The sequence below is a fragment of the Labrus mixtus genome, chromosome 4 (assembly GCF_963584025.1).
Source record: "Labrus mixtus chromosome 4, fLabMix1.1, whole genome shotgun sequence".
Lineage (NCBI taxonomy): Eukaryota > Metazoa > Chordata > Actinopteri > Labriformes > Labridae > Labrus > Labrus mixtus.
In genome coordinates, this window is record NC_083615.1 from 4,182,651 (window position 1) to 4,197,614 (window position 14,964).

General features: G+C 40.7%; 1 protein-coding gene across 1 annotated transcript; it reads right to left on the bottom strand.

The window, feature by feature from the left end:
* Positions 1 to 1,922: 1,922 nt before the first annotated feature.
* Positions 1,923 to 14,412, bottom strand: rgma (repulsive guidance molecule BMP co-receptor a). The gene is made up of 4 exons (XM_061035232.1): positions 13,778 to 14,412; positions 9,145 to 9,260; positions 6,894 to 7,411; positions 1,923 to 5,129 (listed from the first exon to the last, which is right to left on the bottom strand). The coding sequence occupies exons 1-4, from the start codon at positions 13,789 to 13,791 to the stop codon at positions 4,437 to 4,439; spliced, it is 1,341 nt and encodes a 446-aa protein (XP_060891215.1). The 5' UTR covers positions 13,792 to 14,412; the 3' UTR covers positions 1,923 to 4,436.
* Positions 14,413 to 14,964: the final 552 nt, after the last annotated feature.

Here is a 14,964-nt window from a genome sequence, read left to right on the forward strand (position 1 = left end):
GAACTTCCAAACTCCATGTGATCTGCAGAGTCCCTCTGCACCTTTAAGAAAAAGCTAAAGACCCAGCTCTTTCATGAACACCTACTAACTTAATGATGATGGTCTCCATATTATTGATGATGATGATGGTAATGACGATGGTTTTTGTTTGATAACGACGACTTATAAGATGGTTTCTATACTGATTAGAGCTCTCAAGAACTGCCCTCAATGTTGTGCTTTGCCTCTGGTCACTTCCTGTCAGCACCTGTGTGTCCAATCAGACTCAAAGCTGATCGTTTGCTCTTACTGACATTGTTCCCTTTTTTCTAGATCCTTGCTCGTGTTGTTCTTACTCTCTGATGTACGTCTCTTTGAATATTTTACAAAATGAGACTTTGAGACAAATTATGAGTGAAAAAGATTCCTTTACACTTTTCAGTGCGGTTTGGCCTTTCAGTGTTTTTGGATGGAGGTGATTGGAGCTTCTCGTTGTGGTGTGGATTAAATACTGCATCATGTCGGTTGTGATATTTGTGTAGTTCCCCGTCTTCTTGTAATATCTGCACACAGTTTTTGTCTTTGTCTGTTATCTTCTCACCTCTTTCATTTTCTGTCTCGGGGGAAGCCGAAATGCTTCCACACCTCCGATTTAAAAGATGGAGGTGCGTCCTCAATTTCAAAATCTGCTCTACAGCCGCCGACGCTCACCATATTACTGCGAATAATTTTTGGAGACTACCGATGTGCGTCTTGACACCTTTGAATCGATTATCACGATTTTTTACGATTAATCTTTACATCCCTACAGATCAACCAGTCATCAATACACACGCGCACACACACGTGTTTTATAAGAGAGAAGAAGAACACGGAACAATATACTGATATTAAAACATGTACACGGTTCCATGAGCTGTAGAAAAAGTGGTCGAGATGAAAACGTAATACTGAAGTGACATGATGAATTGAGCATGAATACATACGGATGATGGAGAAGACAATAACACTTTGGAGTCGATTCAAAACGCTTGGGTAAAGAAAAGCATTCAATGTTTACATTTTGTTTGCATTTGATGTTATTTATGAAATGATTCAGCGTTTTGATCTTATTTCATCTTTGCTTTTGAATTATCTTCTTTTCTATATCCTCTTTTTTTTTTAATCATCAATCAAATAAAGCCCACAGTTTGATCGCTCTGTGAAGCACTTTGATTTTGTTTCTGTGCTCTTTATAATAACTGACATGACCATCGCCATAACCCCACTGAAGTGGTTACACAAAGAAATAATTGTAATAATAATAATTATGATAACTTATGAGTGATAAACATCAGCTCTGATGAGTCTTAGGACATTAAATAACTAAACAGATTGGAGCAGATGTGTCTGTCTTTGTTGTGTCATAGATCGGCCTGTTAGCTGATTGTGGGAATGTTTTCACCTCAGGTTGACCCCTAAACAAACAAAGAAGAGTACACATTTAAAGAACATATACATATTAAATACGACCTCCATAAGTAGCTACTACATCCCTTATCACGTATTTATCATGTTATGAAGCTTAAAAAAGAAACACTTGATGCTGTCAGTTGATTAAACTTGAATGTTTCAACTCAGACTAGAACATTGGATACAACGCTTTAATCATGAAGGCTGTTATGACACAACAGCTTTTGAGCTCTGCTATTGGCTGAGTCAATATTTGTAGGAGTAGATAGTCATGTTTGTAGTTCTTATTTTATATTTGCCTGCTCAGAAGAATCACTCTTAAATGTTGCTGATAGTAACCATCAGCATCTGTACAAAAAGAATTATTCATGTTTGCTAGAGATATCTTTTTAAGATATTTCAACATGTTTCCAGCAGGGGGCAGTCAAACACAGCGCTTGAGTTGATTTGAACTACTCACAACGACACAAAATGAGACAAGAGGCAACCTATTAAAGACATTTTCTTTTATTCAATAAATAATTTACATTATAAACAGCTGGCATGTAGCACAACATTTTCTTTACATTACAACACGGTTTTGATCTGTCTGGCATTTCCCATTCAGTTTGTTTGTTTTTTTTCTAAATCTTTTTCACCAGTCTGACAAATTTGAAAAATAAGAGCTGAATAAAAATGTAAACATAAAGTGCTTTAAACTCCAAAACATGAACAACACATAACACGTCCCTACATTCCCTTTATATGTAAGCTGATTGCATTTAACAAAGTGTTTTTATATGACCAATCAATGAGTAAACAGAAATGACTTTACCCCACTACAACTACAGTTTGAAAACCATTTCTTAATCATGTTATTTTTATTATGACGTGTGCTGCTGCCCTCTTAGGCCAGGTCACCCTTGTGAAAGAGATCTTGACCTCAATGGGTTAATTACCTGGTTAAACACAAAATAAAAAACACAAGTTTGTGTATTTAGTGCAGAAGATTTTGTTCTGTGGTGTTCATGTTTTTTGCAAAAAATTGCTTTGTAAAATAAAATTAAAAAAAAAGGTTCACATTCACCAAAACATCTGATGTACAAAAACTGGAGTGTTCAATTCAACACAACTGGTAGTATACAAATTTAAACTCACAAAACATATGTACAATCTCACATTACACATGTAGAACTGTTGACTGTAGAACTCACAACACAAATCACATCTATTAACACAAAGTTTCAACATTACAATCATCTGTTTAAAGATTTTTTTTTTTTTGTGTGTGTTATTAAACTGCACCCATACATATTCCTAATAGCAGTAGTAAGGCCTGCCAAATACTTCAGTGTAAAAAGGATGAATGAACGTAAATCTGTGCCCGAGAATACTAACAGTATCTCCAGGACTGACGTACACAATACCAGAAACTGCAGCTGAGAGCTACGTTTCAAATGGAAACATCTTGTGGTGAGGAGCATGAAACACAAGAAAAAGAAAAAGGTGGAACTGCAAAGATCTGAACTAAAAGTAGCTGTTTTTTTAATGTGTGTTAGTAATTTTACTCCGACAAAGACAAGTTCAACACAGTTAAGAATCGCCCTTAAAGTGAGTCGTTTTAAGACTGGAGGGTGAAAAATTCAGCTGTTGTGGAAATGTTGGCACGAGGGCTTGTTCTTTGGCAATGACTTAAGCCATGAAATCACGTCTACAGACATATGCTTATCATTTACGCACTAAGCCACGGTCAGGTCAGCACACTGGAAGTCTATATTATGCTAAACTGACTTCTTTACAGCTAGTACTACTAACGCCACTGTTTGCAACGACTTGACAAGTGGAAAGTTAAATTCACAAAAATGCTTTCAGGGGAGGTTGTCGTAGTTTGACTGGTCGGATTATAAAATCTGTAAACACTCTGGAGTGCCGTCGTTAAGGTCGCCCTTTGCTTTTTATGTATACTGTACATTCACATTACCGACTGAGACTACAAAACACTGACTGATCAACATCTCAGCTCAAACAATGGGAGTGAAAGGCTGTGCGACACTGAAAATGACTGACAGATGAGAAGACATTATTTATATTCCCTTTTTTGGGGATTAGCTCCACCGGCTAAAAAAGAGTCCATTTTTTAACAAAAATGCAGAGTGCCTCTTCCTCTCTATTTCTGAAATTTTGGGTGCAACACAAAGACCTTGAAAGATTTCTTCCAACTGAAGGTTGGTTATCTCATTTCTGGGAACCACTACACCCACACGAACACACAAAATTAACAACAGACTCTGAATTCTGCACACGTATTGTAGTAATGCACACACACACACACACACACACACACACACACACACACACACACACATAACCGAACAATATGACCCATTAATCTCGACTGCAGACGACTGGAGACGCTGCTCTGACATCCTTTTGGCTGAGTGCTTCCTCCAAAAAAAAGGCTCAAGCTTTTCCAAAGCTGGAAACTAATCAAACATGGAGCTGCTTTCTGGCCTTAGGTTGACAAAAGGCCTTGTCAGGTCCTCTAGCTCCACCACATGAGCCAAAGAGAGCTTCACTGGCTCAGCACCAATGAGGGGGGGGGGGGGGGAATCAGCCGGTGGCAGGATCAGCAAACTCCTCTTTCTGCAAAAGATCATCTTGTCTGGATTCCCATAGGCATGCAACCCCGGTGAGAATGTGGATTTAATCCCAGGTGGATGTCCTGAGCTCTGGAAGTCGCAGGGCTCTCTCACCGCTGCGCCCATCAAAGAACCAGCGCTATGAACCTGCTAAATACGCACGATGATAGATGAGACCGCGGTGAACTCGCCTCGTCATTCGACTGAAGTCAAAACACAACAATAACACCAAACAATGAGACTCAGAGCTGGGATTGAGCCTGCAGCCTGCAGGCCGCTGGTCACGTCGCAGACCCAGAGCAGCAGAAAGGAGCCAATGAATGACACAGTGATGGTACTCAAACACTCACTGAAAATACGTCCATGAGGGAATCGTTTGTAAAGGGACTATAGATGAACTGAGCAGCACAAAATCCACGATAACACAGCGAGGAGGTTGAGGAAGACGAGTGAGAGGAAGTCTTTGCCCCTCTGTGCCGCACCGCTCATGAAAGCATCCTTTTCGTAGAGGTGGTACCTTTTGCTGTTTGAGTGGAGCATTTTTACATCCTCAAAGGCGTAGTAGGCGGCCATGGTGAAGTTAATGTCTCCAGAGGACATGAGGTCGAACACACAGGACTGAAAGTACAGGTCCTCCACTGGGAGCCGCTCTTTGCACTTGGCCTTGGCCGACTGGTAGGTGAAGCTGCTGCTCCTTGTCCTGCTGGCGCCTTGAGACTCGGCCGCTCGAGCCCGGACGCTCCTGAAGTCGATGCGTTGGTTGACGGGGCAGCCGTGCAGACACAGGTACAAGTCCTGGTCGTCGCCTTCCTCCACGGAGTTCACGACCTCCTCCGGCATGCGCACCGCGAAGGTCAGGTAGCGGCCGACTTGCCTCACGACGATGGTCGTCCCGATGTACCTTGCCTGGATTTCCACGTGCTGCCCCGGGACCTTCTCAACCACGCGCAGGGTGTTCGCCCCGTGGCGGTCCCCTCCGTTCTTGGAGCCGTCGGCGAATGCGGCGGGTAGCTCGTCCGTCTCTGCGTGGTACATCTTCTGGTCCACACATTCTTGGAAGTTCTTAAAGATGATTGTCAGCTGCAGGAGGACATAAAAAGATACATCTCGATTAGTTTAAGGCTAAAAGATTGTATGCATCTGGGTTGTGAGCTTCAAATCATAAGTGGATGTTCACCTCTTGATAAATATTTAACTCTTTATAAGCTGTGCTAAACGTTCTTATACTTTTGCATTAAGCACAAGTTTTTTTGCAACATGTGCCATCCACCCCACAGGCCTTTCTTTAGTGTCACATTTCAGCACTGGCTCAACATTGGGGGAGGCCAAGGTAAACGCCCTCAAAAAACATGAGTCTGGGCCATGTAAAAATCAGGCCTCAGTTTGCAGACACAAAGACGATCCATTCATAGTGCTGCAAAACCTGCCTGTGAACCCCAGAACTATGCTCCAGGGAGTGGCGTCGGGCCAGGACAGAGCGATATATACTCTGCAGCTAATTAAGCGAGACTGGTCAGGACTCTTGCTAGCTCGGTTTCATCAGGACACCAATGAGCCATTGTGAGGGGCAGCGGCACCGGGACAGCCTGGGGACTCTGATGTGTGCACACGGTGGACCAGAGGAGTCGACAGAACATTCTATTAGCTTGACAATTTCTCTGTTGCACCAGTTCTGCCCTACTTCCCCCAAGCCCTACGCCCACCTACAAGAAATTGTTTTTCCCCCCTGATTAATTTATCATGCCTAAAATAGAATAAACAAACGAAAAAATGGCTCCGTTATCCCTCAATCAGAACGAAGATAGAAATAACCATACTGTTTTATTTGCTCAAGTGAGAGCAATGCACCAAAACCCAGAGCCTGCTAATGCAGATCTTTTACCAGAGAGGCTTTGTTTGCACAGGTGGCATTGGCTGCTGCCTTGTTTTCCCCCTTTGTCCAGAATCAAGATCTTTAAAAAAAAAAAAAAAAAAAAGTTTGTCTCATTTGCTTCCAAGAAAAGCAACACAAAAATGTCTTTACTGTAAAAGAGCTTTAAAAAGCCACAAATGCTTAATAGAGCGTCATTAAGAGGCTGTGATTGCAGAAAATGATTCTTTCTAGAAATGTGATTAAGGACAAAGTGCTTTTATACCTCAGTCTAAACTCAAGTTATGAAACCAGACTGGACCAACTCTACATGTATAACCAACTACAACATCTCATACTCCTTGTTTCTGACCTCAAACTCCACTGAAATCCATCTTGTTAGATATGAACCCCGGGTTAACATTTGACGCAGCACTGCTGTTATTACACTAACATATCGTTTCAAAAAAGCTTATCAAGATCCGTGCAACTGAGCACTGGAGTTTGGCTTCGTTTTATCTGTTTTTATGGACCTCAACCAAACACCAACCAGAGTCCACATTTCAACAAAAGGAGAAGCTTTCACAGCCAGACCACATGAGAAAGAAGACTCACAAAGACAGAAATATGAAGAGCTGTTGTTCTGCAGAAATGACATTTATGCAGCAAAATAATATGAAAGTATCAATTTATCATTTTGTACTGTCTTAATCCATAACAAACCTTCAAAAAATATTCTCATTAGAGATGTTTTGATACTATTTGTGTCCGTGTCCATACTTATTCTTAGACAGAGGCTTGTGCATTGTCTGATACCTTGTACTATTGCAATGAATAAGTTGGTTGCACAACACAGATAGCTTACAAATGTTCTTGCCTGGATTAACATTACATTCTCTACCAGCACTGTGAGGTTGTTTGTTTTGTTTTTGGGGAATAATTGGTTATGGTAGTACATTCATAAAAGGACAGAACAGAACAGAAAGGATGCCCACCTTGCTTGTGGCAGTCGCCATTGAACCCGGCACCACAGGAGTGTTGGTCACCTGGACAGACAGGTATTTGTTGTGGATGAGCGGCCAAGCTCCTTCAACCTTACACGTCTGGAAATCATCTCCAAAGGTTCGCAGATGGGGGTCTCCAAAGAAGCCGCAGTGGGTATAGTTAGGCGGGGCCGTGTTGCGCGCCAGACTGCGCTCGTAGTGGCACACTTCCGGGCCATCCGAGCGCTCCTGGCTGTCGGGTAGGAGCGGCTGGGATGGAGGTGGAATTGGGGTTCGGGCGCGAGGTTGCGACGTTGGCCCCTCCTTGGAGCAGTTGTGTTGGCTCATTAGATCTTCTATGCCATGCTGGGCCGAGTGGTAAGCCAGGTCGCCCCTGCAGGTTCGAGCAGTCCGGCGCACGCAGCTGTTGTATGCTCGCAGTGCCGTGCAAAACTCCTCCTCCGGGCCAGAGTTCGACGTGGAGGCCCAAAATTCAGAGTTACACTTGAGGATCTTGCACTGCAGACTCACTGCGAAGAACAAGATACAAAATGAGCAACAAAAAAAAAAACATTTCATATCTGATAACCTAAAAGTACACTCTGGATGTTATTGATTATATTTAAGACCATAGTTTAAATAAAACTGGAATGAAAACCAGAATAATAACCTTACAAACAAGCGCTTTGAAGCCCTCACTGTTATTGTTGTTAGGCTGCATTGTCAAATGTTGCTCTGCAGGTTTGCTTTCTTTGACCCTATGCATCAAATTTGAACATGTTTTAAACAACTCGATTGCTTAAAAAGGTAAAAGCATCACTGTTGCTGCTGTACTGTGTTGATATACATTTTAAAGCATGAAGAAGTATATTTGATCAAATTATGAACAAACCATTTAAGACAACAACAATGAAGTTCTGAACATCCCTTTGGCGTACTACCTCTTCACAACTTTTGGTTTATTTATAATTAATAATGCAATTTGGTATCCTAATCTACACCTTTGATGAAGCTTGTGATGGTAGATTGTTGCCACATAAAAACCAACTCTTAACACAAATGTTCTTCAAACATTTCTCAGGATGCTCTGTTTTCGACACCATGTTTGTTTAGTATTACCTTGGACTAATAAAGCATTTATTTGTATGGGCTTGTGTGAGAGGTTTCACTCAGTGTCTCGAGGGAGGGGGGGGGGGGGTGATATCAACACTTTGAAGTCTCACTTAAAACCCTCTGATAGAAGCTTCACCTCTCTCCAACCCCCACATCGCCCTCTCTCCGTTTACCACCCATTTGATAGATGGCAATAAACTAAACTGGATCTCCACTATCAGTGCATTATCACTTTGTTGTTTGACGGTAAGTGACTTGAGAGGGGAAACTGATAAGGGCTTGGGAAACGTGTAAGGTGAGCTGAAAGAGGTGTCCCTAGTGCAATAGTCATATCGTCAAATAACAAAAAGGTGTAAAGTCAATAAAATGCAAGTAAGTCGCTTTCTTGTGGCTGCTGCTGAGCTACACTTTAAACTGGAGTTAAGAACTCAACAATAATATTTACAAAGTTTGTTTTGTTGGATATAAGGGCAACACTTTTTAAACTTCTCAAAGTAGAACTAGGCTTCTTGCTTAGTCAATGATACACTTACGGTAGGTTAAAATCTAATGTTGAAAAGGTAAAATAAGGCATGCCCCATCCCCCAAACAAAACAACAGTTATGAGCTGCAGCAACTCTCGCTTTGTTTTGATTTTTTCTGATAAAAGATACCTAAATCAAAACACCTATTAAGAGTAGTTATTCCACTTTTGCACTTTCAATCTTGTAGCAAAAATGTTAAAATCTCCAATATTTCTCAACAAGTCAATAAGCACTCTCTGAAATCTTTAATTTGAATTATTTTGGTGCAGAGATTAGGAGAATTTACTTTTCTTTTTTTTGCAACAGCGAATTTTCCTCATTTAGCAAATTTTTTTTTTTTTTACAAATACTTAAGCAACAAAAGCTTTAAAAAAATTCGAGCTACTAGAAAGTGGCTTTTAAAATAGGAGCAAACCTGGCAACTAGCCCCCATGCTTTCCATGGTGGAAAGTAAGTTTAGTAGAGGAGCAGTTAGCTGCGTCGTGGGTTAGGGTTAGGGTGAACCCGTAGTGAACCCTATTTTACTACGTTACTAGTTAATTCAGTTAGTTTCGTCGTGTTTAATGTACACATTGGTAGATGGTTCAATAAATAAGTTGTTTCAGAAGTAAAAACTAGTGACTTACCAGAGGGGAAGAGTGAGAGAAACACGACTAGGACTCTGCACACGTCAAGCGCCGAGGGTCTTCCTCTTTCCCCCATAACCATCCATCCAGCTCGGGGTCGCACTTCACTCCTCTCCCTGCTCAAACCGGATTAAGGAAGGAGAAAAGTTAGAGCCGCCGAGTCCTCGTTGAGTCGACAAAACACGCAAAACAAAGTCCATAAAAGAGGTCTGAAGTCGTCCCCGTCTTTTCATCACTAATGTGGTAAGAAGAAGCTTTTTTTTGTTGTTGTTGTTGTTAATCTTTTGAGTTGAACTGAGCCGCTACTTGCTGGATAAGCAAGCCGAGAGTCAATGCGTGACAAGCGGCTTGGAGCAGCCCAGGCAGTGACTCTTCCTTTTTAGGGAGTGTCGATAAAGTGAAGCGGACACACCATGAACCAATCACTGCAGCCTGTTTCTACCCTTAACACCCCCCCCCCCCCCCCCCCCTCTCACAAAAGTTTCAAATAACATCTCAGTGTGCAGACTTGTTCGACGACGACCAGAGATTTCTTCAAGACCCACAAAGCGGTAGTCCACAACGCCATGTAACCTCAGTGTGGAGGGAAACCCTGGAAAGCAAAGCAGTGGCCTCCCTCCTCTGCAGAGCATGTGTGCAGAGTTTGAGGAAAAAAAACAACAACTATGCAAAACAAGAATTACCCTTTGCCTTTATATCAACATATTAGTGATGTTATATATCCTAAAAAGGCGGCTCTTCTATATACAGACAAACTGGGCCAAACACTAGCCTACATAGTAACTCAGTAACCAATAGGGCTGGGAAATATATCGAGTTTTTAAGATATATCGATATATTTTCAAACAACATATAGGGTAAGAAAATATTGCTAATATCGATATAGTTTATGTTGCATTAAAATAACGTTATAGCGTCATCTCACTGATGATGACTGACTGTCTCTCCCTCTTAACCCTGCTCCTCCTCTCTCTCTCTCTCTCTTATTGTATTTAAGGAACATTATTTATTTTATAATATTGCTTTTTAAATTCACAAACAGGTAGTTTATTTTTCCATGTGTTTTCACTGTTAATAAAAGGCATATCGATATATATATCGTGTATCGCCATTCAGCTAATCAATATCAAGATATGAGTTTTGGTTCATATCGTCCAGCCCTAGTAACCAACTACACTTTGTGCTTACAATTCCTCAATAACTATAGGCTACTTGTTGTTTCTTAGGGTGACAACATTTCTAAATGAAGGAAATTTGTCTGACTGTATGTTGGAATTATGTGTAGCCCAAAGAGCACCATGTGAAGGTGCAGCCATGAGTATTCTTGGGTTTAAATGTTTCACTCAGTATAAACATCATAAATGAGGCTATTACAAACCCTTACTAAATACTACATTGATTGGAACACTACAGCTGTGTCGATGTATCTGCCCACCAATTGTGTTCTTGATTATGTGGTACAGTAGTGAGCGAGCCACAGATGGCATTGGATTATTTATGGTGGTTATTTATCCAAGCAACTTGAGCTGTGATGATTAGTTGATTTATCAATTAATTAATCAAAAACATAATTGACAACTTTCTGATAAGTGATAAATGGTATCAGTTAGTATTCAAGCATGTCAAACGTGCTGGTTCTAGCTCCCTAAGGGAAATCATTCATCATTATAATATGAAGTGAAGAGTCTTGGTTCTGGACTGTTTGTTGGACAGAAGCAAGGAATGAAATTTGAGGACTTTTACTTCAGGCTCTGCAAAATTGTGATGTATTTTGTTGGCAATCTATTGACTTAACAATTAGTTGATTTATTGAGAAAATCTTCAACAAATTAATCAATAATTAATTTATTTGGCACTTTTGCTCCAAAGGACATGAATGATTAACCAATCATCAAGTGATTGGCAGTCCATTTTTCTGTTGAATGATAAATTGGTTGAATTCAACTGTGTGATGATCCTGTCGGACATGATACTGTCAGCTAGGTGAGGTGAAAAAATGTCAATGTGGGAACTAGATTTTTTAAGGGTTATAAGAGAATTTAACCAAAACAAAACATACAACAAACTGAATATAACAGAGTGGAAGCAATCAAACATAATTGAAATTCAGTTCAGCTAGCTTTAATTATATGATAAAAATATATATCCGCATGAGAAAACAGATTGAGAATAAACCACCTAAATTGAAGGGTTTATTCATTATTTTACTGATGGTTTTGTATGTCCAGCAGGTAACAAACCATGAGCGTATCCAACATGTCGTCTTGCAGTAGTTTAAACCAACCAACACTTTGTGAAGTATTCCAAAACCTACAAGTTCATGAGTTCACATAACGAGAAAGGGATCATGAGGAGTGCCTTGATGGCTGTTTGATGTGGACATTTCCCTAAAGATTCTTGTTTATTTCAGTGAAACTCATAAAGCAGGATTCAGAGTAATTGTGGCATTTAGGTTTTAAGGATTTGAACACATTTCCAATACAGTTCAGAGAAGCATATGAGGGGGGAGGGGGGGCCCTCCTTGGATATCTTTGTCTTGAAATGACACATTATCATTGCTGTCTTTTGCTGCCATTTAGCAGAACACTCTCAGACGGATGGGGGTGTTCGCTCAGGTCGTGGCTGGCTGCAGAGTACTTTTCCATAGCTATGCTGAATGTCTTTTGTGATTGCTGTCCCTCTTGTGGATGATGGATACGTTGGTGTATAATGAGGTCTGAGCCTACACATGTTTTCAACAAGGGTGGCCCTCTTGCACACTGATCTCCAGCTCTAATACACCGTCCACATCTGAAATGAATGACAGCAGCTGAAAGGTATAAAGCTGCTGCGCCGTGAGATGTTTGGATAAATTGTGGAACATTTTTTTCTGGATGTGGAAGCAAAAGTGTCCTGTAGCATTATAAGGGCTTTGGTGCAGTTATGTCTATAGTCTGACTGATTCACGAGCTGGTCCACTGTTAGATAAAGCTCTGAATCCTGGTTTCTTTATGTCACATCTGGGGTTTAGATTGAACATCTGAAATGTCACCTGTTGCAGACAAAGGCCATTTTTAATATCAAAATGTTAATATCATGCTAACGCGGCCTGCCCTTAAAGTACGTAGTCAATAACATTTGACACTGATGTATTGGTGGTTAGAAAATATTAAGCCTATTATAAACAATAAGCCATCCGTCCCTCATGAAAGACAATTGCTATTTTGGCATACAATCCCAATTAATCTTTTTTTATTTTATTATAGTATGAGCTTCTAGCCTACATGACTGCATTGACATGCAAAGGGCCAATACGTATAACATTTTACACAATCAATAGATAACCATAAAGTGTCTACAACACATACATTGACCAAATTAAGTTAGGACAGATCTATTTATTCCTTACTGTTAATCAAAAACATGTCATTACTTTAATAAACATGTACATGGTTAGATTTATCACTCGACAGAACATTATTTGATATCTATCTATGACCATAAATTCTCTGATTCCTGCTTGTAAAGCCAGAATTCACTGTAACGGACTGTTTGTCGGAGAAAACAAGGAAATCAGCTTGAATTCTTGACATTATTATAGCAATTTTACAACAGTTTATAGATAATCCATTGTGCTGAATATAAGAGTAAGCAGGAGACCCTATCTATTCAAATGAACATAATCAGTTTGACTGCACCAGGAGCTCTAAGCTTCAGCGTCCTTTTTTTTTATCCATAAGATATATTATGTCTTTGGAATAATTTATATAATTCATCATCAAATTGTGCAAAATGTTCAAGAACAAATGTGTTTTGGGATTGAACATCGCTATGTACTGTATGAAAAAGACAAACAATGTATAAATGAGGTCTCCACTGAGTCCTCAGATCATGTGCTGCTTCACATGCTTTGACAGGAAAAAGTGGCATTATAAAACAATGAGACATGTCTATAAATCCAGCAAGGTAATATCCAATCATAGTGTGCTGGTATCACCTGTCAAACGTGTTCTTAAAGAGCTTACAACACAGCTCTGACATGTACTCAGTATAATATAAGTGATATCAGCCACATCCTTTTTTATGTCGAATTGTGTGCCCTAGCCTACATTTCTGTCCTGCAGGACTCTCTCTGAGGACTGATCCTCTTCTTTTCCAACAGATGGCGCTTCTTATGAGCTCTGATATGAAACATCAAATCATGACACAAACGCACATGGCATTACGAGGACAACCAAACCTGTCATTAAATGTGAGCTTTATGGACAGCTCTGTTATTGGCCTAATTACAGCTGTCATGCAATTAGGATGTGGAAATGTGCAGCCGGCAGGCGCATGTGTGCCCTGATGTTACACTGCCTTTAACACATGTGATCACGCTGTATTATGTCAGATATATACGTATGATAAGTAAAATAATGTTGCATAATATTACTCTCTAGCGTTTAATGTATTTTCCATTGCAGTCTAAGCAATAGAGCTCCACATTGTGCATGAAGTCTAGCTCTCCTGAGACTTCAGATTGTTGAAAAACATACTTTAGGACATACGTATAGTTTAATGCCAACAAGCAAAGCAAAAGCTGGCAAGACTACTTTGCAAAAAAAAAAAGTGAATATGTAAAAATAAATCTCCAGATATCAGACAAACCAACCTTGGCGACTGCATGGGCTCTCCGCGACTCAGGAGTCCTGCAGGATCCGGAGGACAGCGAACAGGAGCGAAAGGAAGCAAGACTCCTACTAAAAAAAAAAAATCCCCCTTAAAAGAAGAAACCTGCGTGTGTCACAGTAATCCCAAATCAAACGTACTCAGCGGCTTTCTGAGTGTAAAATCCGCTGATCTGTGCATGGTGTCCACCGATCCGATCCTCGTTGAAATCAAAGTGCCTTTTTTCTTTTCTATTTTGTCGTTTGAATTTAAAACAACCAACCAACACTTCTCTCACACGGGGTGGACTCAGATCTGTGCAGCCATTGCTTCACTTATTAGACTATCAGTCGATCGGAAAGGAGACATTATGATAGATTATTGCCAGTAATTGCCCTCATCCGAGCGCTGAATCCAAATTGTTAGTTATGGTCGACGTCGAGGAGGAAAAAAGCCTCGAGGGCAAATCTGCTGCTGCTGCTCCTGCGTACGGCTCGATCCGCTGTCTGCATGTTGTGAAATGCTAGTTAGAAAGTGTGAGAGAGACAATGATCGGCTCTGCATGACGCCGCTGGGAGCCCCAAATCTCAGCTGTGAAGTACCCCCACCCCCTTCGTCTTTCTGCCTCCTCTAAACTTCTCTGCAGACGCTTTGGGAGAAGGGAGATCCTTGGATTAGGTCGCAGCCGTGTTGAAAAACAGCCAAAAAATTTGTATGGCAAGGTTACCTTTTTAAAGCAAGTGAAACTAAACCCATGTACTGTCTGGATTAGATGCAGATGGTGTAGTGAGGATAAAAGCTTTTCATTTCACCAAACATACATCCTATTTTTTCTTCTGTAGGATTTAAGTTTTCCCTCAGTTAATTTGTGGTATTGATTTCCAACAAGTAGCCTATCTCTATCTTCCTCACCTTTTTACATATCCCACATTTTCACACAACAGGTTGGAATAGACAAATCCGTAATAATCAGGATTTAACTGAGGATCAGATGGACAAGCACTTTGCAGCCTGAAGGCAGTGGGGGTTTGGGGAGAGAGAGAGAGGTCGGCATGGAGGAGGCTGCACCTGTGTTTTAGGATCAGACTGCATGCAGTGAATGCAGGAAAATACCCCCCCCCCCCCTCTCCAATCCCCTTTCCTCTTCAGCTTTCCAAGTCTGTACTCCTCCTTCAAACATAACTGGTTCTC

Bases quoted from the DNA above. Each gene is read 5' to 3' on its own strand.
- rgma (XM_061035232.1), bottom strand. The intron at 7,412-9,144 runs GTAAGTCACTAG...TGTTCTTCGCAG, and splicing joins TCTCTCACTCTTCCCCTCTG to TGAGTCTGCAGTGCAAGATC. The intron at 5,130-6,893 runs GTGGGCATCCTT...GTCCTCCTGCAG, and splicing joins TGGCGACTGCCACAAGCAAG to CTGACAATCATCTTTAAGAA.